This window comes from Lepidochelys kempii, chromosome 6, assembly GCF_965140285.1.
Source record: "Lepidochelys kempii isolate rLepKem1 chromosome 6, rLepKem1.hap1, whole genome shotgun sequence".
Lineage (NCBI taxonomy): Eukaryota > Metazoa > Chordata > Testudines > Cheloniidae > Lepidochelys > Lepidochelys kempii.
The window spans coordinates 83,819,037-83,845,059 of NC_136385.1; the positions used below are offsets into that span (position 1 = coordinate 83,819,037).

General features: G+C 39.5%; 1 protein-coding gene across 6 annotated transcripts in view; it reads left to right on the forward strand.

Moving 5' to 3' along the window:
• Window positions 1–26,023, forward strand: part of G2E3 (G2/M-phase specific E3 ubiquitin protein ligase) — a 56,835-nt gene that overhangs the window by 13,883 nt on the left and 16,929 nt on the right. For 3 of the 6 annotated variants that reach the window (XM_073348918.1, XM_073348919.1, XM_073348921.1), the window contains exons 4-11: window positions 2,666–2,763; window positions 13,093–13,194; window positions 14,285–14,409; window positions 15,779–15,944; window positions 16,717–16,823; window positions 18,400–18,516; window positions 21,484–21,608; window positions 23,334–23,466. In XM_073348918.1, coding sequence (XP_073205019.1) covers window positions 2,666–2,763; window positions 13,093–13,194; window positions 14,285–14,409; window positions 15,779–15,944; window positions 16,717–16,823; window positions 18,400–18,516; window positions 21,484–21,608; window positions 23,334–23,466 — 973 coding nt within the window. Of the gene's footprint in view, window positions 1–2,665; window positions 2,764–11,856; window positions 12,034–12,107; window positions 12,233–13,092; window positions 13,195–14,284; window positions 14,410–15,778; window positions 15,945–16,716; window positions 16,824–18,399; window positions 18,517–21,483; window positions 21,609–23,333; window positions 23,467–26,023 lie in introns of those variants that run through there. The other 3 variants (XM_073348915.1, XM_073348917.1, XM_073348920.2) reach the window with 2 other exon arrangements.

Genomic DNA, 26,023 nt, shown 5'->3' on the forward strand with positions numbered 1-26,023 from the left:
TCACTGTCTTCATCGAGTTCAAGATACAGAGGAATAGCAAATTTTAAGTAATGGTGAAATACCAGCCCATCAGGACAATCCATCTGATGCTATACTTGGTTCTTCTTCCTTACCTGATGGAACCATGTCTCCGGCTACACCTCTTTCAGCTGATGATTTAAAAAATTTTCAGGAATTATTGAAGTTCCTTTGGAGACAGTTCAGGAAAAAGCATATATAAACCTTTTGATATTCTACAGCCAGCATCCCAGAGCAGGGTTGTGTTACCTATTAACGAAGGAATATTGGATCTGGCAGAAGATCTCTGGGCTACTCCTGCTTCCATTTCAGCTACTGCAGAAAGATCAGCTATTGATCATAAATGTCAGGTGCCATCTAAAGGATTTGAGTATTTTTATACTCGTTCAACACCATTGTCACTGATGGTTGTTGCAACTAATGAACAATCAAAACAGGCTGGAAAATCTACTCCTACAGTTTGATGTGTGCTTTCTCTCCATTTGCATTGATTCCAATAGTGTTACGGAAAATAAGGCAAGAAAAGGCTTGAATTATACATTGACTACTGCTTGGCCTTGCCAGTTTTGGTTCTCAGATCTAATACTACTGTCAGATCTTGAACTTGGAGCATAAGTTGATGAAGACTTGATAGCACAGTCTGATTCTCCACCCAAATCTAGCCTCTCTGCATGTCATGACTTGGATGATATCTGGATGTCCTCAACAGACAGAGTGCTCTTCAGAGGAGCAGAGTATTCTTCTTCAGAGTAGATAATTATCTGCTCGGATTGTTTGTACGGCCAAATGGAAATACTTTTCTTTATGAGGAAAGTCTTAACGTTATGCTCCATGTCAGAGTTCTGGTCCAATAATAGATTACCTCTTAGATAGTCCCAAGTGCTTTAAATATATCTCTTCAATCAAAGTCTATTTGGTAATGATATCCGCATTTCATCCTCCAGAAGAGGGAGGTGCAACTTTATCAATCAGTGAATAGATTTATGAAATTTTTTCCCCCACATTTTTCCTCCTGTGAGAAAGATTGCTCCAGCATGGGACTTCAGATTTAGTGCTTTCTTCACTTGTGGACCACTCGCACCTGAGCGCCTTGAACCGCTATCAAATTGTCCAATTCATCTACCGTCAGTGAAGGTGGCATTCCTGGTGGCAATTACATCAAAATGTAGAATAAGCAAATTTACAGCCCCTAATGATAAATCTTCCATACAGTTTTTTAGATGGATAGAGTAACTGTGAGACCACATCCATCTTTTTTTATTCCTGACGTACTCAAATTTTCATATCTACTGATGCAGTAATTTTCCAGCTTTTCTCCAAAACCTCATTCTTCACCTTCAAAATTACATACATTAAATGTGAGATCACCGTTCTATTACCTAGGTAGCACTAGATCTTTTGTTAAAATGCCAAGACTTTTCTTTGTTTATGATAACAAATCAAAAGGGATGGCTAGAATGGGTATGGATGGTATTAGAACTGCTTATGATATTAATAAGAGTCCTCCATCAAACATGCAAACTCACTCCACCAGAGTGCAAACAGCCTCAATAGCATGCTGAAGTTGGGTTTCAATATCAGAAGTACGTAGAGCAGTTACCTGGTCTTCAGCTCATATGCTTACAAAACATTATTAAGTCACAGTTTCAAGATCTGATGCCCATTTTTGGAAGAGCTATTTTGCAGTCTCTTTACAGATAACTTCTAGTTTCCACCTCCTTCAAGAGCAGTTACTTAATCTGGGTAACCGGGGTTCTTCGAGATGTTCTTTACATGAAGATCCCATGACTTGCCCTCCATACTGGCAGTTCAGAGTCCCACAAATGAGGATTCTGGGTGATGAAGGAACTGAGTGGCAGTTGGGGTTGCTGTGCCCTTTATGCCCTCAGAGCATGTATGATCCCTGTTGGACACTTCTAGTGAAAATGTTCTGAACTCCTTTGCTGGGGCACATGGACACCATAAGCTGGATCTACATGTGCAGAACATTTCCAAGAACCACAGTGACTAACAGGTAAGTATGATTCTTTGCATTGATCTTATTATGTTATTGAGATCATCAATATATCCATTATATTTCTACAAAAAAAGTTGAGTACAATCTGTTTATATTCAGATACCAGTTACTCTACACATTTATAATGTACCGCTCACCATAGTGTTTAGGCATTCAATTGACACAATATTGAAGATACCACCTTAGCTGGCCTTTAAAACAGGGCATTTCAACTGGTGGTGTGTGGCTTGCTGATAGGTTCTGAGAGGCGCCTGCTGGGTCAGCAAAATCCCTTGTTCACTAGGATCCAGCGGGAGCCAGGGAAGGCGCAAGCTGCAATCTCTCCTCTCTTGCTCTTTCTGCTCTGCACTTCCAAGCCTACCCATGAAAAAAGAAGGAAGGCTAGGGGATGGAAGTGGAAAGCACCTACAAAAAGTGGAGAGAAACATCAGCCACTTAATTTAAGTGGAGTGTGGTAAACAAACACAACATTGAATTCCATCTGGTGAATATCAGATGGGTGGTACCGGCTTTACTACACTTATCCAGTAGCCTACCTCATACTTAATTTATTTAAGGGTTAGAAACCAGCATCTTCTGTTAATGGACCATTTCCATTAAGTGTTTCTAAATGGTGTTTTACTATTTTAGCCTGTGTCCTCTGTCAACGAACTGATGACTGTCCCGAAAAATATGGAGAAAAGAGAACTTACAAGGAATACAGTCTCACTGTTCATTACTACTGCTTGGTAAGTATTTCATATTGATCCTGAACCGAATTCTAGGAAGTTATCTATTTTTCTGATGAGAATTGGTAAACTAAACAGCAGTGAACCTGCAACTCTTTGTCTGCAAAATTCCAAGATCTCTCTTCTAATTTCCAAATTATTTGCTTTTGGGGAGATTTATTGAGCTTTTTCAGTTATTTTAAAGATACAGCAGCAAAAAGAAAACACACCATAATAGGTTGTTACTCACTGTTGAATAGTCACATTAGCAATTAGCACATTCCCAAATCATAAAAACTTGGTAAAAAGAACGAGGAGTACTTGTGGCACCTTAGAGACTAACAAATTTATTTGAGCATAAGCTTTCGTGGGCTAAAGTCCAATTCATCAGATTTAGCCCCCGAAAGCTTATGCTCAAATAAATTTGTTAGTCTCTAAGGTGCCACAAGTACTCCTCGTTCTTTTTGCTGATACAGACTGACACGGCTACCACTCTGAAAAATTTGAAAGCGTTTTTAAAAATTGGTGGTAATGGATCCATTTTATCCCATCTGACTCTTCATTTAAATGAAGATTTAGTTTCAGAATTTTAGGATCTAAGAACTCAAGCCTTCATTAAAATATTTCCCCTACCCCTTTCAGTATAATTCTGTTTTTAGCAGCATACATGTAATTATTGGTTTGTTATGTGGTGTTCCGCACTCTGCATTATCTGGCTTCATTATAGCACTAGCAGCGGTTCTCAAACTGTGGGTCAGGACCCCATTGTAATGGAGTCACCACGGCTGGCGTTAGCTGGTGGAGTATCCTGTTTGTTCTCTCTATATAAATAAAGCCTGACAGTCTTGTATCTATTTTTCTGTTTTGTTTTTTAATGTAGAAATATCAGGAATATCAAGTCCAGATACTACATTACAGCTGGCTTGAAGCCTGAACCTCACCGACAAAGCCTGAGCCCCTCCGCCCGGGGCCGAAGCCCAAGGGCTTCAGCTCTGGGTGCTGGGGCTTTGGCTTTGCCTCCCCCCGCCCAGGGCAGTGGGGCGTGGGTGGGCTCAAGCTTTGGTAGTGGGGTCATGTAGTAATTTTTGTTGTCAGAAGGGGTTGCGGTGCAATGAAGGTTGAGAACCTCTGCACTAGAAAAATAGTCCTTGTTTCAGCTTAGTAAGTTTGAGTCTTATCAGGTCACAGGTCCAGTAATGCAGCCATTTTAATAATAAAACTTAAACTGAGAACAGCTATGGATACAAGCTAACGAGATTTTAATGTTTTTCGCTGTGACAACATCAGCTACAATTGTTACTTTCCAGAATTAATATTTCATTTAGACTCATAGACTTTAAGGTCAGAAGGGACCATGATGATTGTTTAACTCGAGGCTTAAAGATGATCTGCAAATGGTTTTTAAAAGCTGGTGGGGTACCCTGTTTATTCTCTATGGATAAATAAAACCTGAAAGTCTTACATCTATTTTTCTGTTTGTTTTTTAATGTAGAAGTGTCAGGAATATCAAGTCTAGTGTTCCCTGTTCTTGCTGGAGGAACTCATAGATGTCTCCATTAATTGCATTGATAGAATGGGTTGGGTTTTGAACCTTTAACAAAGATATCCTGTTTCTAAAATAAATTTAATCGTCATTGAAGTTATAAAGTTAAACAAAATTTTAAACAGTCCCACTAAAATTTCTTTTGCTATTTCTTATGGTATTATTGTTTTACTAATTCTTTAGTTGTCATCAGGTTTCCTGGGCAGACAAGACCTGAAGTTCCAATGTAAAAATCTGGGGGGGAATAAACTACTAAATGTACACACACTTGTGTGTGTGCACATGGTTGCAGGCTGCTATTACAGCTTATGAAGATGCAAAAAGGTGAAAGCCCATAGTTTTTCGTTGTAGATTACTTTTAAGGTATTGGGATAGATTCTGGCTCTCACTGAAGCCCCTATTCACTGGTTTGGCCATGTAAGGAGGCTATGGGAGAATTTCCTGATGCAGAATCAGCATAGGGCTGATGTAAGAGGCCCTGTGCAGTCCCCTTTCACAGATCTCTATGTGGAGAGTGGGAAGGGGCATGCTTGTAGCACTAAGTGCTTCAGAGATTCTGGGCTGCAAAGCCAGTTGGGTAACGCTACTGTAAGTGACAGCTTCTTTACTGCAGGGGCCATTTTGGCCATTGACCTTCTTGCTCTGGGGAGCGCCTTCAGTTCTGAGTGCCTCTGAGGAAACAACATAAAACATAGCCTATCGTTGCTGCATAGTGAATTATCCACATGAGTCGTGTTAGTGCAGTGTTGGGCAACCTGCGGCCTGCAGGCGGTCCATCAGGGTAATCTGATTGCAGGCCGCGAGACGTTTGCTGACACTGACTGTCCGCAGGCACGGCCCCCCGCAGCTCCCAGTGGTCGCGGTTCTCAGGCACATGCTGGCCGCTGCTTCCCACAGCTCCCATTGGCCGGGAACAGCAAACTGTGGCCACTGGGAGCTGCAGGGGCCGTGCCTGCAGAGGGTCAACTTCAACAAAATGTATTATGGCCCGCAATCAGATTACCCTGGTGGGCCTAAGGTTGCCCACCACTGTGTTAGTGTCTTTAAACCAATTATGGTTTTTACTTAAGTCCTGTGGATGTACTAAGAGCTATAGGCTCCTTAAGAAATAAAAAGGACACAAGGTGAATTATTTCCTTGATATTTTTTTTCTATTATCACAGTTTCAGATATTTCATAAAAATCTGTATTTATGATTCTTACAGGTAACTGTCACATTTGTGTTCCTGGTGTTTTTTCTCTCAACATAGATCATTGTACACTTCTGTGTTATCTCATTTTCCACCTGTCAAACAAGAGTTCCAAGTTATTCTGATGAATTTTTGCTGTTTATTTTAATATTCAGACAATACTCTTCCAATTTCTTTAATGAGCTTCCAGTCTGGTAATGTATAAAAAGCCTTGCTAAAATACAAATAAAATATCTTGAATACTTAACTTGTCCACTCAATATGTAACAGTATCAAAGGGCCATCAGATTATTTTGGTATGATCTGTTTCTAAAATCCTTGTTGGCGTTACTCAGTAGATTCACCTGTTCCTTGTGCTTTCAAATAAATTGTAATCTGGGTTTTTGTTAAGAACTCATAGAAATGTAGGCCTGGAAGAAACCTCGAGAGGTCATCTAGTCCAGCCCCCTACACTGAAGTAGGATGAAGTAAACCTAGACCACCATCCCAGACAGGCATTTGTTCAACTTGTTCTTAAAAAGCTCCAGTGGTGGGGAGTCCACAAACTCCCTTCATATTCCAGTACTTAATTATTTTTATAGTTAGAAAGCTTTTCCTACTATCTAACCGAATCCTCCCTTGCTGAAGATTAAGCCCATTGCTTGTCCTACCTTCAGAGGACATGGAGAACAATTGATTGCTGTCCTCTTTATAATAGCCTTTAACATATTTGAAGACTGACATCAGGTTCTCCCCTAAATCTTCTCTCAAGACTAAACTTGCCAAGTTTATTTAACCTTTCCTGACGATAAAAGGTTTGGAAAACCTGACCAATTTTTGTTGCTCTCCTCTGGACTTTCTCCAATTTGTCCACATCTTTCTTAAAGTGTGGTGACCAAAACTAGGCACAGTACTCCAGCTGAGTACTGGTCTCGCCAGTACCGAACAGAGCAGAACAGTGTCTTACATATAACTCTCTTGTTAATACACTTCAAAATATTCATCTTTTTCACAGCTGCATCACTATTGACTCATTCATTTTGTGATCCACTGTAACCCCATAATCCTTTTCAACAGTACTACCATCCATTCAGTTATTCCCCATTTGGTAGTTATGCATTTGACTTTTTTGCAATTTCTAAGGGTAGTACTTTGCACTTTTCTCTATTGAATTTCATTTGTTGATTTCAGACCAATTCTTCAGTTGGTCACGGTCATTTTGAATTCTAAACCTATCCTCAAGTGCTAGCAGCTGCTTCCAGCTTGGTGTCATTCACAGAATTTATAAGCATTCTCTCCTCTCCATTATTCCAAGTCATTAATTAAAATATTGAATAGTACCAGATCTAGAGCAGACCCCGTGGGACTCCATTAGATATACCTTCCCAGTTTGACAGCGAATCATTGATAACTCATTGATAACTATCCTTTGAGTATGGTCTTTCAGTCAGTTATGCATTTACCTAACAGAAGCTTAATCCAGACCATATTTCCCCAATTGGCTTATTTGTCATGTGGCACTGTGTAAAAAGCTTTAATAAAATCATTGTATATATATATCAATCACATCTACTGCTTCCCCTATCCATTAGGCCAATAACACTCTCAAAGAAGAAAATTAGGTTTATTTGGCATAATCTTTTCTTGACAAATCCATGCTTGCTATTCATTTTAACCCTATTATCCTCTAGGTGCTTACCTATTGATTGTTTAATAATTTGTTCCAATATCTTTCCAGATATCAAAGTTAGGCTGTGATTGGTCTAGAATTCCCCAGGTTCTCTTAGTTCACATTTTTAAAGATTGGTACTATGATTGCTTTTCTCAAGTCCTCTGAGACCTCAACTATCCTCCATGAGTTCTCCAAGATAATCGCTAATGGTTCCAAGATTGTTTCAGCTAGTTCCTTAAGTACCTAGGGTGCATTTCATCATGGCCAGCCAACTTGGCTACATCTAACTTCTCTAAATATTCTTTAACCTTTTCTTTTCCTATTCTGGCTTGTGTTCCTTCCTCGTTGTTGTTAATATTAATTGGGTTAAGTATCTCATCACCATTAACCTTTTTAGTGAAGACTGATGCAAAATGGGCATTAAACACCTCAGCCTTCTTGATATCATCTGTTATTAGTGCTCCTTCCCTGCTAAGTATGAACCTACACATCGTCTTCGAGTAGTGCCCCTATGGGTGCTCCACTTGAGTGTGTCTGCATCCCTGCGCCTAGGATCAGATATTTTTGATAGCAGTGCCCATTTGGTCCGCACATGCTCTCCCCGTCTTGCTCCAACATGACAGCAGGACACGCTCAGCAGGAAATTCTCACAAGAACATGAGTGGGAACTAGATACCATGGTCCTACACAAAATATTCAGGCGTTGAGGATTCCCAAGCATAGATCTTTCTGCCATGGCCAGAAACAGCAAGTGCCCACAATTCTGCTCAAAAGCAGGACTGGATCATCAATTTCTGGGGGATGCCTTTTCCTTCTATACGCCTATCCTCTTTCCCATTAATACCGAAAGTAATACACAAAATAAAGGAAGAAAAGGCCATGATCATTTTGATATCCCCAACATGGGTCCAGACAAACATGATTCCCTTACCTTTTATGAATGACGATGTGCCCACCAATCACTCTTCATCCGATTTCACACTTCCTGTGTCAGGATGCAGGCCAGATTTGCCACGCAAATTTAGAAGTTCTCTATGTGAAATCATGGCTCTTTGATGGTTCCAAGATGTCGAATGAATTGTTCTGAAGACGTGAAAAAGATATTGTTAAATAGCAGAAAAACCACCATACGTTCTACTTACCTTCAGAAATTAAAGAGATTCTGAATCTGGTGTGACAATATATACATCACAGCTATATTCTCTCCCTTGATGTTGGTGCTGGACTATATCCTAGGACTAAAAATATCAGGACTATCATCAAGTTCTCTGAGGGAACATCTCATGGCAATTTCAGCCTTCCATGATAAGATCAACAGGTGTTCACGCATCGCACAACAAAAAGTTTTCTTAGAAGTATTTGGAACCTCTACCCATAAATTTGAGATGCTACACCACCTTGGGACCTTAACTTAGTTCTAAGATGCCTCACTGGTGCCCCACTTGAGCCCATGGTGACCTGCTCACTCATACATCTCTCTGTGAAGACTGCCTTTCTCATGGCCATCACATCCACACAAAGAGTGGATCCAGACTGCTGCGCTGGGCATCACAAAATGCGGAAGAGATGGCCAGCCCTCTGTGGAGATAGAGGTGGTTAGGGACTATTTAGAAAAGCTGGGCGTGCACAAGTCCATGGGGCCGGATGAGTTGCATCCGAGAGTGCTGAAGGAATTGGCGGCTGTGATTGCAGAGCCATTGGCCATTATCTTTGAAAACTCGTGGTGAACCGGGGAAGTCCCGGATGACTGGAAAAAGGCTAATGTAGTGCCAATCTTTAAAAAAGGGAAGGAGGAGGATCCTGGGAACTACAGGCCAGTCAGCCTCACTTCAGTCCCTGGAAAAATCATGGAGCAGGTCCTCAAAGAATCAATCCTGAAGCACTTACATGGGAGGAAAGTGATCAGGAACAGTCAGCATGGATTCACCAAGGGAAGGTCATGCCTGACTAATCTAATCGCCTTTTATGATGAGATTACTGGTTCTGTGGATGAAGGGAAAGCAGTGGATGCATTGTTTCTTGACTTTAGCAAAGCTTTTGACACGGTCTCCCACAGTATTCTTGTCAGCAAGTTAAGGAAGTATGGGCTGGATGAATGCACTACAAGGTGGGTAGAAAGCTGGCTAGATTGTCGGGCTCAACGGGTAGTGATCAATGGCTCCATATCTAGTTGGCAGCCGGTATCAAGTGGAGTACCCCAAGGGTCGGTCCTGGGGCCAGTTTTGTTCAATATCTTCATAAATGATCTGGAGGATGGTGTGGATTGCACTCTCAGCAAATTTGCGGATGATACTAAACTGGGAGGAGTGGTAGATACACTGGAGGGGAGGGATAGGATACAGAAAGACCTAGACAAATTGGAGGATTGGGCCAAAAGAAATCTGATGAGGTTCAATAAGGATAAGTGCAGGGTCCTGCACTTAGGACGGAAGAACCCAATGCACAGCTACAGACTAGGGACCGAATGGCTAGGCAGCAGTTCTGCGGAAAATGACCTGGGGTGACAGTGGACGAGAAGCTGGATATGAGTCAGCAGTGTGCCCTTGTTGCCAAGAAGGCCAATGGCATTTTGGGATGTATAAGTAGGGGCATAGCGAGCAGATCGAGGGACGTGATCATTCCCCTCTATTCGACATTGGTGAGGCCTCATCTGGAGTACTGTGTCCAGTTTTGGGCCCCACAATTCAAGAAGGATGTGGATAAATTGGAGAGAGTCCAGTGAAGGGCAACAAAAATGATTAGGGGACTGGAACACATGAGTTATGAGGAGAGGCTGAGGGAGCTGGGATTGTTTAGCCTGCAGAAGAGAAGAATGAGGGGGGATTTGATAGCTGCTTTCAACTACCTGAAAGGGGGTTCCAAAGAGGATGGCTCTAGACTGTTCTCAATGGTAGCAGATGACAGAACGAGGAGTAATGGTCTCAAGTTGCAGTGGGGGAGGTTTAGATTGGATATTAGGAAAAACTTTTTCACTAAGAGGGTGGTGAAACACTGGAATGCGTTACCTAGGGAGGTGGTAGAATCTCCTTCCTTAGAGGTTTTTAAGGTCAGGCTTGACAAAGCCCTGGCTGGGATGATTTAACTGGGAACTGGTCCTGCTTTGAGCAGGGGGTTGGACTAGATGACCTTCTGGGGTCCCTTCCAACCCTGATATTCTATGATTCTATAAGAGTGGTGGAAATAAGAGCTCTCATGGATTAGCCCCCACCCCTTTACAGTTTTCTTCAAAGATAAAGTTACTTTGAGACCACACCCAATTTTGTACCTAAAATACCTTCATCCTTCCACTTGAATCAGCCTATTCATCTTCCATCGTTCTTCCCCAAACCACACAGGAATAAAAGGGAGGCAATGTTCCACACAATAGACATTAGGAGCCTACTACCTGGAAAGGACAAAACCCTTCAGAAAATCACCTAGACTATTCCTTTCAGTTGTGGGGAGATATAAATGCTTATCCATATCTAAACAAAGACTCTCAAAATGGATTTCCAATTGTATTAACTATTGCTGTCAGTAACAAGACTTTCAACCCCCACCAGGGACTGGAACACACTCTGCAACATCACTTTTGACCTCTATAGCTTTCTTCAACAATGTTCTCATCACAGACATTTGTAGAGCTGCAAGCTGGGCATCTGCTCACATGTTTACAGAACATTATGCAGTCACTCAAGACTCAGCATCTGATGCGCTATTGGGACTAACTGTATTATCATCCATAAAGAATCCAACTCTGAAGCCCCATCCGCCCAACACGGGGCACTGCTTTGCAGCAACTTAAAGTGGAGCCCCCATAGGGATACTTCTCGAAGAAGAAGAGAGGGTTACTCACCTTGTGCAGTAACAAGTTCTTCAAGATGTGTGTCCCTTTGGGTGCTCCACTACGAGCCCTGTCTCCTCTACTTCAGAGTTTAGACATAGACTCTGCAGTAGATAAGGACCTGAGGGCAGTTTGGTTGCATGTGCGGCCTAAATGGGCACTGCTACCCAAAATCTCCAATTCTTGAAGTATCTCAGTTACTGCAGAATGCATCCGATGAAGTGAGCTGTAGCTTACGCTCAAATAAATTTGTTTGTCTCTAAGGTGCCACAAGTACTCCTTTACTTTTTGCAGAATGTGAGTAACCCTCCTTCCTTTGTCTTTCTTTTGCTTCTAATGTGTTTACATAGAATCTCTTCTTATTGCCTTTTATGATCACTGCTAGGTGTTATTCATTTTGTGCCTTACCCTTATTGATTCTGTCCCTGTATGCTTGTGCTAATCTTTTGCACTCATCCTTGGCAATTTCTCCATGTTTCTACTTTTGGTCTGATTCTTTTTTGATGTTCAGGTGATTAAAGAGCCATATTGGCCTCTGATTCTTCTATTTTTCCTTCTCATCAGATTAGCTTGTTGTGTCTTCAGTATTGTCTGTTTGAGAAACTGCCAGCTCTCCTGAATTCCTTTTTCCCTTAGCTCTTCTTCCCATGGGACCTTACTACCAGTTCTGAGTTCGTCTGCCTTTTTGTAATCCATTGTGCTTATTCTTTTGCTCACGCTTAAAATGACTAGATGTCCCGATATTAGGGGCTTTGTCTTATATAGGCAACTATTTCTTCCTACCCCCACTGGTCCTGATTTTTCACACATGCTATCTGCTCACCCTACTCATGCTCCTTCATTTCCTTAGAATAATGAAACCTAGCTTTTCATGATCACTTTTACCCAAATTGCTTTCAACTTTCAGATTCATAATCCTGTTATAATCGAGTCTAAAATGACTGACTCCCCTGGTAACTTCCTCCCACTTCTGAAACAAAAGATTGTCATCAATACATTTCAAGAAGTTGTTGGACATTTTGGGCGTTGCTGCATTACCCTTCCAAGAGATGTCTGCATAGTTAAAGTCCCCCATTACTACCAGGTCTTGTGTTTTGAATATTTCTGTTGTTTGTTTTAGAAATGCCTCATTCACAACTTCCTCCTGATTTGGTGAGAAGATCGGTTGTGTATCACCCCTGTTCTCTCCCTCCCCCGGCCTCTCCCTCCCCCGGCCCCCTTTTATTTACACAGAGACTTTCAACTAGCTTCCCTTTCGCCTTTTTCTGGACCTCATAACAAGTGTACGTATTTTTGATGTATAATGCAGCACCTCCTACCTTTTTCCCCTGTCCATGTTCCCTGAAAAACTGTATCCCTCTATACCAATATTACAGTCATGAGATTTATCCAATCAAGTCTCTCTAAAGCGAATTAAGTCATAATTTAGCTTATGGACTAATACTACCAGTTCTTCCTGTTTGTCCCCCATATTACTTGTATTTTTGTACAGACATCTAAGGCAAATTTCCCCTCTGTTTTCCCTCTTGTTGTTGTTGTTCCCATGACCCTACTATAATTTTCCATTCCCTGCCGCTCCTCTCCCCCCAATATGTAGCCCTCTGTTTAGGTCACCTTTTTAAATATGGGCTTTAGTCACCTGCATCCCTTGAACCTAGTTTAAAGCCCTCCTCGCTAGGTTGGTGAGTCGGTGTGTGAAAATGCTCTTCTTGTTTAGGTGGAAGTTAGACTAGTCAATTGCTGAAGGTTTTTGTTTTGTTTTTTTTTTAAAGTGACTAGGATAAGATTGCTTTTCTCATTCTGGGCACATCCATGTGTTCTAAAACTTTCCTAAATTAGTGTTGCTTGTTCTGCAACGTCCGCAGCCACTGTCTCCTGGACCCTAGAATATATTAAGTTTGGTCCTAGGAATTAGTCAAATAGATTCCTGCAGTTTCTTAGCAGCAGTATGCTGGGAGGAAGGGAAAGACTATTATGCCTCTGCAATAAAAGAATCACTGTCTTAAACATTTTGTTAAATCAGTCTATTAGAGTTTTCCATATTGATACCAACAGATCTTATAGTCCAGTCCTAGACATTAAAGTTGATTAAAAAATGGTTTAGTGTATTGGAATTTCTTACTAATTTTAACTGTATTTATAGTTGATGTCAAGTGGAATTTGGCAGAGGGGTGAAGAAGATGAAGGAGTTTATGGGTTTTTAATCAAAGACATTAGGAAAGAAGTAAACAGAGCTGCAAAACTGGTAAGAATCAAGCTCCAGTATTATCACTGTTAATCTTTGTTTCATCATTTTTGCACTTTAAACTGAATAACAAATCTGGTTTGTAATGAATCTTTAGATTTTTTTTTTTAAATTAAAGAATGATTTTTCTTTACAAATGGGAAATATTGACCGTTGCATTTTTCATAAGTACGTACTGTACTATGTGTCATATTTGATTCATTTTATGGGGAGGTATATCCTACTTTCAAGAGTCTGAATTCTTATTTTTAAATGATTGTGTATATTGGCAAGTGTGTGTGTGTGTGTGTATATATATACACACACACACAGTATACACATATATAGTAAATATTGACAATGGAAGTTGGCTGATATTTGTTACAGAAGAGACAGTGATTAAAACCCAATGAGGAAAATGTCATTTTCACCTGCCCAACAGATTGGGTGTCAAATTAATTAGAGTCTTTGGGACAAAACACAAAGGACTATAAAACAGATGGTGTGGGTAGACCCTTACATTTTCAGGATGAAACAAAAACATTTAATGTTTTTGATAAGTCTAACTCGAATAGCTGAGCAGGAACCAGTTAAGAGAGCAGGTTGTCTAAAATATCCAGATTGCCTCTATAGCATCTGTTGAGCCCCAAACTGTTTGTATATTTTTATTGATAGAATTAACATATTTTAACAATGGCTGCACTTGTACACCAACCTTGGATACCATGATTAAAATACGGAATGCCAACTTATTTGTCAGAGTTTATTTAAGTCTTTGAAAAGTACATAAAACAGAAGTAAATTAGTAATACTACAATTCTAGCTAGGTTTCAGAGTAGTAGCTGTGTTAGTCTGTATTCACAAAAAGAAAAGGAGTACTTGTGGCACCTTAGAGACTAACAAATTTATTTGAGCATAAGCTTTCGTGAGCTACAGCTCACTTCATCGGATGCATTCAGTCTAGCTAGATTATCCTCTGGAACAGTTCAGTATAGCGCCATTTCCTTTTCTATACTCCTTATGTCAGATTTCTTTTGTTAATGTTATAATTCCAGCAATTTTAATTGGACTTAAGTTTTAATGGGCTTTCATTTCTAAAACTTTCTCTTAGAAATGTAATATCTGTAAGAAAAAAGGTGCTTCGATTGGATGTGTAGCACCCAAATGCAAACGAAGTTATCATTTCCCTTGTGGGGTTCAAAGGGAATGCATTTTCCAATTCATGGAACACTTTGGGTAAGTGTTTTATTGTCAGGTATAATTACACTCCTTACTGAATGAGAGGTGCTTCTTTTTGAAATACACTTGCTCTTCTTTTTCCTACAAGAAGCGGGTGTGGGCATTATAAATGGCCTCCTAATTATCTATTTAATAGAAGAAAGAAAATCTATCATTTTTCTTACAGTTTAGAGAATCATATTTTGAGGTATATTGTCTTCTGGTTAAATTTTCCTCACATTTTCCACTTGGGCCCGAGGGGGATGAAATGCTCCTGTCTGAACCAAGAAGCAGCGAATGGATCATCTGATAGCCATGCCATTACTACAGCATACATATAATATTTGTGAAATAGTTTTTCAGTATTTTTAGGATGCAACTAAATGTTAACTCTTAATATTAGCACACATTTTAATGTTCTACATAAAATTGTGAAGTTGGACTTCAGCTTAAGTATCAGGTTTAAACTCTGAAAAGTAATTATAATAATGATTCCATTTTTGTTGTTTGACTTCAGATCAAATTTGCTCAATTTACAAATGAAAAATATTCTTTTTTTAACTGCCAGTCCTTCAACTTCATCCTGGGACCTGAAAGTCAAGCGGAATTATCCTTCAATGCATCATCACAAAAAAAGCCCCAACAACAAAAAGCCCCCTCCCCTTGGTTGCACTGAAACTACATCTACTGTTCAGTTGTATCCAGGCTCCTGCCGATAGTGTGTGAGCATAAAAAGAACAGTTGATTCTTCTTATCCCAGGTTGAGTTTGCAGGGTTGGCAATGGGGGATGAAGAATAATTTAACTGGTAAACTGAACACGTTTTATATGGAACCAGTGAGATACAATAAATATAAACCCAAAGTTTATTTTTAGAGTAGAACCTCACTTTAAATTACTGATATTTTCTCAGTCTAACACATGCTTTTTCAAAGTCTCAATTAAATCTTAGTTTCTTTGGCTGTTGTGTGGGCTTTGTGGAATTATTGAGAGATTTTAAAAATTAAAATCTGATAACACCAAAGTAATGTATTGTTATTTTAATTAGGCGACACTTTTGTTTTAAGGACCAGAAATGCTTTGCTAGACCAATACAAAACCTTTGGTGTTTTTAGTAATCTTTTTGAACAACTGATTGGGAATCAGAGAATCCGTTTTCTTGCTATTTTATATTAATTTGTTTGTGAACATTTTTGCATATTGAATATATGTTTTTTAACCTGTTCTAAAATGATTTATTTCTAAACTACATATGTGAAAAATTAAAATTAGTAAAGTCTGCAGTTATGATACAGGTTATAGTGTTACTCTCTTTAGTATTAAAAACAATAGTTTAATTGTTTTTGAAGTTTAGTGTCATTAAGCAGAGCTTTAATTTTCTCTTTAAGGTCATATTGTTGGGAGCACCGGCCAGTTCAGAAACTTCCATCTGATGAATCTAGAGGCTCTTCACAGTGCACAATATGCTTGGAATTTGTTGAGCACTTTCCAATGTACAATATACTGAAAAGTCCTTGCTGTAAAAATGCTTGGTTTCATAGAGACTGCTTGCAGGTAAGACAACCTTTTATTCTGTGATGCTCACAACATTTTGTTTTGTACTTAGAATAATAGAACAAATTAATGTTTACATTCTTATTTTCATATTCAATAAATGTAATAAAGCCACATCAAAAATATAAGACTATAACTAACTTCTTCATCTAGCGATTCTGTTGATTATAGGTCTGGGAAAAAACTAACTGGTTTGTCCATGTTATCAGACCAGCAACTTTAAAATACACTCTTAGGGACTGCAAGATTGGGAAGATTCCTTTTTAAAGATGTTCTTTGAGATCTTCACACTTCAGGTTGTCTTCAGGAAGCTTCTACAGAAAGAAAGTCTGTTGGGACTTCATAAATGCCCTCTTGCAGCCCTGAACATTTAGAGCCTATATCATAAAAGGGTGATGTGACCTTAGTTACTTCTGTTCCTTCATTCTCATGGCTCGACATGGGTGTAGGAATCTCTTCAGATGCGGAGTGAATTGGGGGGCGGGAGACGGGAGGTCATTGAAAGGAAAGCACATGCTTTCCTCCTGGAGATGATCTTACAAGCCCAGCCCCTGGGTCAGCAATTTCCCTTGTGAAAAGATAGAATGGGCCACCTTTAGCTTCTAAGTGATAAATCTAAGATGATCCTTGCACTGAACAAGTCAGTGCCAGAAAAGAATCCATGAGTATAATGCCCATCTTCAGGGTACCATGAACTTATTGGATACAAAAGGATGGAAACAGAGTAAATGTGAATAGTTCAATTAATTTTCTCTTCTGTTTTCTGATACAGTATCAAGCTCTGAGTGCTGGGGTATTTTTCTTTAGGTGCACAGTGTGCAATAATAAAGACAAATTTCAGAATGAAATGTTGAGAATGGGAATACACATTCCAGAAAAGTAAGTAACTAACAATAATTTCACAAATAATCCATATTCTATATAGAACTCTAAGTAGGATGATAAATCCAAAACCATGTACTTGTTTATGCAATATAACTAAAAATTGAATTATCATTGGGATTTCCTGGGTATCTACTAGCAATGAGAGCAGTTTATTTTTGTGTTAGGTGCAATTTGCTTCTTTTCAGAACGTTCCTCAGATTTGCAGAATACTAAATTAAGAGAAGCTGCAAATGTGTAGAGTAGGATAGAGATATATTACTACTAATCTACATTTTAGAGATAATATTCTATATATATAAATGCAATGTATTAGAATTTTTAAAAATTCTAGTATTTTTAAATATGGGCAGTTCATTTTTAAATATGGCCAGAGTATTTTTAAATTATGGACAGTTTAATTTAATATGGGAAAGCAGGTGCATTTCCCAGCAACTGCTCTCTCATCCTCTCCACACTGTATTTTCTTCACTTTCTTTGTCTGGCCAACGTGTGCTATCACCCCCTTTATACAGTAGAACCTCAGAGGTCTGAACACCAAAGTTACGAACGGACCAGTCAACCATACACCACATTTGGAACTGGAAGTACACAATCAGGCAGCAGCCGAGACCAAAACAAAAACAAACCAAATACAGTACAGTACTGTGTTAAACATGAACTACTAAAAAAAAAAAAAAGGCGGGGGAGAGTTTAAAAAAAATGATTTGACAAGGTAAGGAAACCGTTTCTGTGCTTGTTTCTTTTAAATTAAGATGGTTAAAATCAGCATTTTCTTCTGCATAGTAAAGTTTCAAAGCTGTATTAAGTCAATATTCAGTTGTAAACTTTGAAAGAACAACTATAGCATATTGTTCAGAGCTAAAAACATTTCAGAGTTATGAACAACCCCCATTCCTGAAGTGCTCATAACTCTGAGCTTCTACTGTAGTCAAGTCCTAGCTGTCTTCATTTCTTTCTCTAGGATCTGCTCAGGACTTCTCTCTTCTTCATCTTTCTTTTTCCTCCCTTCCTCCCTTAATTAACCCTTAAGAGTACTACTACAAACATTGTCAGTTCTACTTCCAGAATTGAGAAAAAGTATTTGTAATGCCTAAGGATGATTTCCTAGGGTATATGGATTAATCTATTTTATTATTTTTTACTGCTGCTTATTGCTATAGTGTCTGAATTTCTTCCACATAAACCCAGAAAGGAAAATATAGACATTGGGAACAAAAGGTTCCAACTTTAAGGTTGATAGATTATTCCAACATCTTATCAAGAAAACATTCAGATATTTTCTCTAGAGTTGTCAAACTATATAAAACACTTATGGATTTAGTTCAGAGGACAATCTTGCATAAAGATGGACTGTTTATCCAAATAGGTCCTTTCTCTCCTGTTATCTTATTGTTATTACACTGCTAAATGGTTGCATTATCTCAAATTATGCCATTATTATCAATCATATTTACATGCTCTGGGAGCTCCAATTTTAATGCGTGGCAAAGGAAAATAAAGTTATTTCAGTACATAAAGCTAAAATTATAGCACTAAAATGTTTTTTAATCCATGTCTGCAATATTTACAGAGATGCATCCTGGGAACTCGAGGAGAATGCGTATCAAGATCTTCTGCAGCGTTACCAACACTGTGACGCTAGAAGATGTCTGTGCAGGAATGGGAGAGACTATAGTAAACCTGATAGGTATTAATATACACACAGAGATTTTGAAGACCAATATGTTTAAAATAATGGGATGGGTATGGTATGTTACAGGCATCTGTCGCAGATAGAATGTTGAAGAGGTTTTTAAAAAGTAAATAATGAAAGCTACGGCAGTTTCAAATAATTTATCGCAAGCTGGACATATTTATCTTATCAATATTTTACAACATGCATCTTATTTTGAAAAGTGATTGACCAATAAGACTTAGTGTACCCAGAGTATAAGAGCCAAGAGAGTTAGACAACAGGATTTATCTTCCATATTCTATCTCTTCTCCAACACAAATAAAGCAGCAAAAGAAGTAATACCATCATCAGCATCCTTTAAAAATCAAAGAGAGGTAGCAAACTACTAAGACAAATTATTTTTTATTTATGCTTAGCTGCTAAAATATCAAGTGTATTAGAATATCTAAAATAGGTATCTTTGAAAGTACCTGGCTAAAGTATTGGACATATCGCAAAATTGACTAGTTCCAGTTGATCCAGCTATCTGATTAGAAAGTTTATGAGAAACACCCAGGTGCTGGGATTTTTAGTTAATAGGGGGAACCTATGCTTCTTACTGTCCTTTGACTCCTTCCTCTCACTTTACAAGTATACTCTGAACTTTCCCAAAACCTTACTTTGATCTCATTTCCTTCCTTCCCTTCACCTCTAAACTCATTGAATAGTCATTTACAATGGCTGTTATTAATCCTCCTCCAATTTCCAAACAAGCTTCAATCCTCTCCAGTCTACTGAAACCAATCACAATAGGATCTCTAATGACCTCTTCCAGCTCAGATCTCAGGCTCTTCATTTTGTCCATCCTCCTTGACCTGCCTGATCTTTTCAGCACTGTTGATCATCTTCCTTCTTGACATCTTTTCTTCCACAGGGTTTGCAAAATACTCTCCTCTCCTAGTTTTCTTCCTACCTCTCTGACCATTTTTTCAATATCTATTTCAATGGGTTTTCCTTCTCCTTTCCCTCTGGATATCCCCAGGAATTTGTCCTCTTCTTTATTCTCTTTGCTTTACACTTTTCACTTTTATCTTCTCTTTGATGTCTCATCTTCAGTTCTAATTTAACATCCCTAAAATTGAACTCCATATCTTCCCTCCCAAGTCCTCTCCAATTCACTTTGTCTCCATCACTGTCAACAATATCCAAGCTTCTGGTCACCACCTTCAAATTCCTGCACTGTTTTTCATCACCAGCCGCATCCCTTCTGCTTTGCCTTATTTTGTCACCTTGTTGGCTTCTTTCATAAATGTCTCAGTATTCTCTTCCACAGTTCCCATCAGTGTGGAGCTTTCTGAGCTCATCAACAAGGCCCCTAACCTCTCCATGTATAAGTCCCTCTTGAAAACCATTTCTGTTGTACTGCCTATCGGAAATCTTGCTGGCTTAAATTGACAAGATTATAAAGTTTTGGCCAAACACCATGATGGCCCATTCTAATTATGTGTACACTGCCTCATAATTGTCTTAGTTTGTGAGCTCCGTTGAGCAGGGATCATGCCTTTTTGCTTTCTGTATGGGAAGCACCTAGTACATTGTGGGCGCTACTGCAAGCAAATATATAATATAAAGATCTAGGCAAATACTTTAATAAAAAAAAAAGTTTAAATGTCTCTTACAGAACAGTCCCAGCTTTTGGAAAGTTGTTAGGTTATCAAATACTGTATCATACAAAATGCTATTTGGAAAAAACAGCCAGGGGACTTTGAAAAAGTTGGGCTGTGGATCCCACAAAGTAGTGAAGGGGAAAGTAACTGGCTGTGCAAATGTGTTGGCTTAAAAAGGGTACACTAACTGCTCCATAGCCTCTTTAAAACTGGATATTCTTCAAAACTGACTAGCATTCTAATCATTGCATTCAGATTTAGGCCTGGTCTACACTACACAGTTAGGTCAATGTAAGCTGCCTTACATCAACCTAATTATGTTAGTGTCTACACTACAGCCTTGTCCTGCTAGTGTAAGTGCCCTACTACACTGATATAATAACTCCACCTCCATGAGAGGCATAGGGCTTATGACAGTGTAGTTAGGGCTACACATATGTGTAGATACTGTGTTACTTGCATCCGCTGTGTTGCTTATGTCAGCTGTTAGCTGTGAAATTGACAAGAAAGCCGGGCAGCTAGAGCCCAGGTGCCCCTGGAGAGCGGGACCCCACTCCAGGCAGGGAGCTGTGTGCGGCTAGATCCTGCTCTCTGCAGGGAGCTGGGGTGAGAAGTCCACGTGGCTGGATCCCACTCTCGGCTCGCAGCCAGGGCAAGAAGCCCGGGCAGCTGGACCCCACTCCTGGTGGGGAATGGGAAGGTGAGAAGCCCTGGGAGGCTCCTTCCCAACCCCTCACCAGGGAATGTTGGCTGTCTTGTCAATTTACAAGGCTTCCTGGTGCAGGATGGGGGCCAAGAAGGCAGGGCAGCTGAACCTCGCTTCCTGGGGGCAAGAAGCCCTGGGCAGCTCTGTCCTCCTGCCCACCAGTGGGGAACGTGGAGACAAGAAGACCTGCGCGGCTTCCCCCTCTCCCAGTGGTTAACGGGGAGACGGAGGGGGAGCACAGTCCACCAGGATTCTGTGGGGCAGCTGGGCTCCTGGCAGGGAGCTGCCAGCAGAGCCGGGAGCCTCGGCTTACAGCTCCCCACACTGCCCCTCTTAGGTCAGTGGAAGTGCTCCTGTGATGGCTGTAAGATGACCTAATATAGGTTAACTTGAGTTTTTAGTGTAGACATACCCTTAGTGTGAATTGGGAGTGCACCCTCTTTGAAAGAGGATACTGTGCAACCCAAGGGGCTAACTATATATAATTTAACTAGAGTTTGGTAAATAATAAGGGATTTGTGGCTATCCTATAAGGGTAGGTGGATTGGATTTACAGCCCAACAGCCTTTGTTTTGACTTCTGTCGTTTCCTCTGTTAATTCTAAGTACAGTGTGTTTTTTCTTTTAGTAAATGGGAAATCAAATGCTGTCAGTGTTGTGGTTCCCGTGGAACTCATTTGGCCTGTTCCCCAATACAGTCATGGGAGGAAAACTGGGAATGTCTAGAATGCAGAAGTATCTTCGCTAAGTCAGGTAATATTATGAAATGCTGGGACATAGTTTGATGTTTGGGTTTTTTTAGGGCTGTCAAGCAATTAAAAAAATTAGTCTCGATTAATCGCACTGTTAAACAATAGAATACCATTTATTTAAATATTTTTGGGTGTTTTCTACATTTTCAAATGTATTGATTTCAATTACAGCACAGAATACAAAGTGTACAGTGCTCACTTTATATTTATTTTTTATTACAAATATTTGCACAGTAAAAACCAAAAGAAATAGTATATTTCAATTCACCTAATACAAGTACTGTAATACAATCTCTTTATCATGAAAGTTGAACTTACAAATGTAGAATTATGTACAAAAAATAACTGCATTCAAAAATAAAACAATGTAAAACTTTAGAACCTATAAGTCTACTCAGTCCTACTTCAGCCAATCACTCAGACAAACAAGTTTGGTTACAATTTGCAGGGAATAATGCTGCCCACATCTTGTTTACAAAGTCAACTGAAAGTGAGAACAGGCGTTTGCAAGGCATTATTGTAGCTGGCGTCACAAGATATTTACATGCCAGATGCACTAAAGATTCATATGTCTCTTCATGCTTCAACCACTATTCCAGAAAACATGTGTCCATGCTGATGATGGGTTCTGCTCAATAATGATCCAAAGCAGAGCGGACTGATGCTTATTTGTTCATGATGTTCATTTTCATCATCTGAGTCAAAGGCCACCAGCAGAAGATTGATTTTCTTTTTTGGTGGTTCAGGTTCTGAAGTTTCCACATCGGAGTGTTGCTCTTTTAAGACATCTGAAAGCATTCTCCACACCTCATCCCTCTCAGATTTTGGAAGGTACTTCAGATTCTTAACTCTTGAGTCGAGTGCTGTATCTACCCTTAGAAATCTCACATTGGTACCCTCTTTGCGTTTTGTCAAATCTGCAGTGAAAGTGTTCTTAAAACGAACCTGTAGTGGGTCATCATCCGAGACTGCTTTAATGGCAGAATGTGAGTAAAACAGAACAGGAGACATACAATTCTCCCCCAAGGAGTTCAGTCACAAATTTAATTAACGTGTTATTTTTTTAACGAGCCTCATCAGTATGGAAGCATGACCTCTGGAATGGTGGCCAAAGCATGACGGGGCATATGAATGTTTTGCATATCTGGCAACACCAGCTACAAAAGTGCCATGTGAACGCCTGTTCTCACTTTCAGGTGACATTGTAAATAAGAAGCAGTTACCAGTATCTCCTGTAAATGTAAACAAACGTGTTTGTCTTAGCAATTGGCTGAAGAAGAAGTAGGACTGAATGGAGTTTTAGGCTCTAAAGTTTTACATTGTTTTGTTTTTGAGTGCAGTTAGGTAAAAAAAATCAACATTTGTAGGTTAAACTTTCACAATAAAGAGATTGCACTACAGTACTTGTATGAGGTGAATTGAAAAATATTTTTCTTTATCATTTTTACAGTGCAAATATTTGTAATAAAATATAATATAAAGTGAGCACTGTAAACTTTGTATTCTGTAATAGAAATCAGTATATTTGAAAATGTAGAAAAACATCCAAAAGTATTTAATAAATTTCAGTTAGTGTTCTGTTGTTTTTAATCGCAGTTAAATTTTTTGAGTTAATCATGTGAGTTAATAGCAATTAATCAACAGGCCTCGTGTTTTTTATGTTTGTTTTGGGTTAACTTGACACCAGTATATTTTTCAGAAGAATAATCAGGTTTTAATTGTACAGGGAATTACCAAAATCAGAAAAAACGCTCGTTGGCTACCTCAGAAAAAATAGACGTTACTGGTCATTTGTTGGAAGAGCCCTCTCCCAAGTGTCCCAGACAGTCACCTGGATCCCAGCATGGCTTTCTTCTCAGGTGTGTAATTTTGCATGGGATGGAAGCAACTGCTTGAAAAAAATACAGAAGAAATTATTATATGAAATAGAAGAAAATATTTGTTTTATGAAATTTAGATGTGAGAACACCACACTTATTTTCATCCTACGTCAAATACTTCATTTACTGAATTGCAGAACTAGGCTCCCAGGCATCCATATTTATGAGTGAAGTAGTCACTTGTGGTACATGTTTCGTGAGTTGGGCATAAACTTCTAGTTTTAACTCACTAACCAGAGACTGATATGCAAACCAGTCTATTGAATTAATAATCCTTCAGTTGAGCACTATATTAAGTGCCCTTACAAAAGCTATATTAAAAGAAACTTGAATATTTAAAGTTAGGCCATTTTTAGCTTAATTTTAATGCTGCAGTGGAAAATTAGCTTTTAAAATGTATACCAAATTTCTTTTCTCTAGTAATAAAGTATATCTTAACTGCAGTTTTAATATTTTGTAGTTCAGTTTTGAAATTAAAACAAATGCAGCTGATAAGGTTCTCATAGCAATTGAAATATTAATTTATAAGGGCTTGCAGTTCAAAAATATGAGCCTGCCTTTATTACTCTTGTATTTATAAAGTTCTTTCATTTGCTTTTGAGGCAATTCCAAGAATTTCTTGCCTGCAGTATCTCATGATACTTTGTCTGCTTGTCATCTAAACAGTTAATGAAAACATTCATAAATATCAGAAAGATGGGCTGGAGGACTAATTATTTTTCTTTGAGTATGTGTCCGTGTGAAAAGCCTGTCTCTGTTTTTGGGGATCACTTTGCCCCTTTCCACCAGGCGTGGTTACTATCACAACAGACAAGTGGGTGTTGGGTGTCATCTCCCACAGTTGCTATGCTCATTTCCACACACAAACTACTTTCCCATTCCTCTTCAGGGACCCTTCTCCTGTGAGGCCATTACAAAAAGAAGGGTCTTTTTGTTTTGTCTGGGAGCTATAGAGGAGATACCTCAAGAGCACAGGGGAGAGGCTTCTACTCCCAATATTTCCGTATCCCAAAGAAGAAAGGGAAGAGGGGGGTATCTTTATCCTACCCTAGACCTGAAGAGACTGAACAAATACATATGCCATCTGAGTAACGCGTGCTTCAACCATCTCCATCCTCATGATGGGTTCATGGCTCTTGATTTAGATATCCTCTTGGCCTACAGGAAGTACTTGAGATTCATGGTGAGGAGGGAGGAGCAAATAACTCTCAGTATAAGGTACCGACATTCAGATTCTTCACAGCACTAAGAATCTTCACAAAGTGTCTAGTGATGTGCCTGAGAAGACTGTTTTCTCGGTGCTCTTCCTAGTATGAAAATGAGTGAGCTCCAAGTATTTATGGCTGACCTTTCTTCCTTTCATAACATTTCATAGGACAAAGTGGTGGTGAAACCTTACTCCAAGTGCATCCCAAGGTGGTTTCAGATTTCCATCTGAACCAACCTATTCCCAAAGCCCAATGCTACATCAGGGGGAATTTACCTATGCGGGGTATCTCCAAAGCCTTATTTTACTCACTGACAGAACCAAACTGTTCAGGCATCTCCCTGGTTGTTTCTGGCTGTACCCAGCCATTCCAAAGGCCAGGCCATCTCATCACAAAGAATATCTAAGTGGATAATACAGTGTATCTTGCTGTGTTACCAGTTGGGTGATGTACCTCTTCCACTGAACAAGAATGCTTACTACACAAGAACTCAAGTGTCATTCTCTGCCAGCTTCAGAAATGAGCCAGTTTTTGAGATTCACAAGGCACCCGTTACATTTTGTGAAGCAGCGTACACTTGATTTAGCTGTCAGGGCAGATGCCATGTTTATTAGAGCAGTACTACAATTTGTTTGACTGATGCAGCTGATATGTCTCATCCCACCATCCAGAGGGGTTACTGCTTGCCAGTTACCTACCGTAGGATCCACACTGACATTTACTCGAAGAAGGGAGAATGGTTACATACCCTACAGTAATTATGGGGGGGTTTTCAGATGTTGTCGTCAATGTGGGCTCTCACAACCTGCACTCTATCCCCAGTTTATGAGTCACACCTAATGTGGGCTTTGAATCGTGAGGGAACTGAGGGAGGATCACAGTTGCTCTGCCCTTTATGCCCTAACAAGTCCAGGAGCATGATAAGGCACAGGGTGCATGCACTGCCCAAAGAAACACCACTATTTTAAAAAGAAAAGGAGTACTAGTGGCACCTTAGAGACTAACCAATTTATTTGAGCATGAGCTTTCGTGAGCTACAGCTCACTTCATCAGATGCAATCAGTGGAAAATACCTGTCACTATTTTAAAGAATCTGATACTGCACACTTGAGGTGCATGTGCACCTACAGTGGGACCCAAACTGATATCTCAAAGAACCCGAGTTACTGTAAGATAAGTAACCGTTGTTTATCATGGTGTGGTAACACACCTACTGTAGTTAAGGTTAAGTTACATTTTTGAAGGCTCCTGTGGGACTACTGCCCTCATTCCATATGTACTAATCAGCTGGCATTCCTTCCCTTGGTTTCCGCAATACAAGAACACAC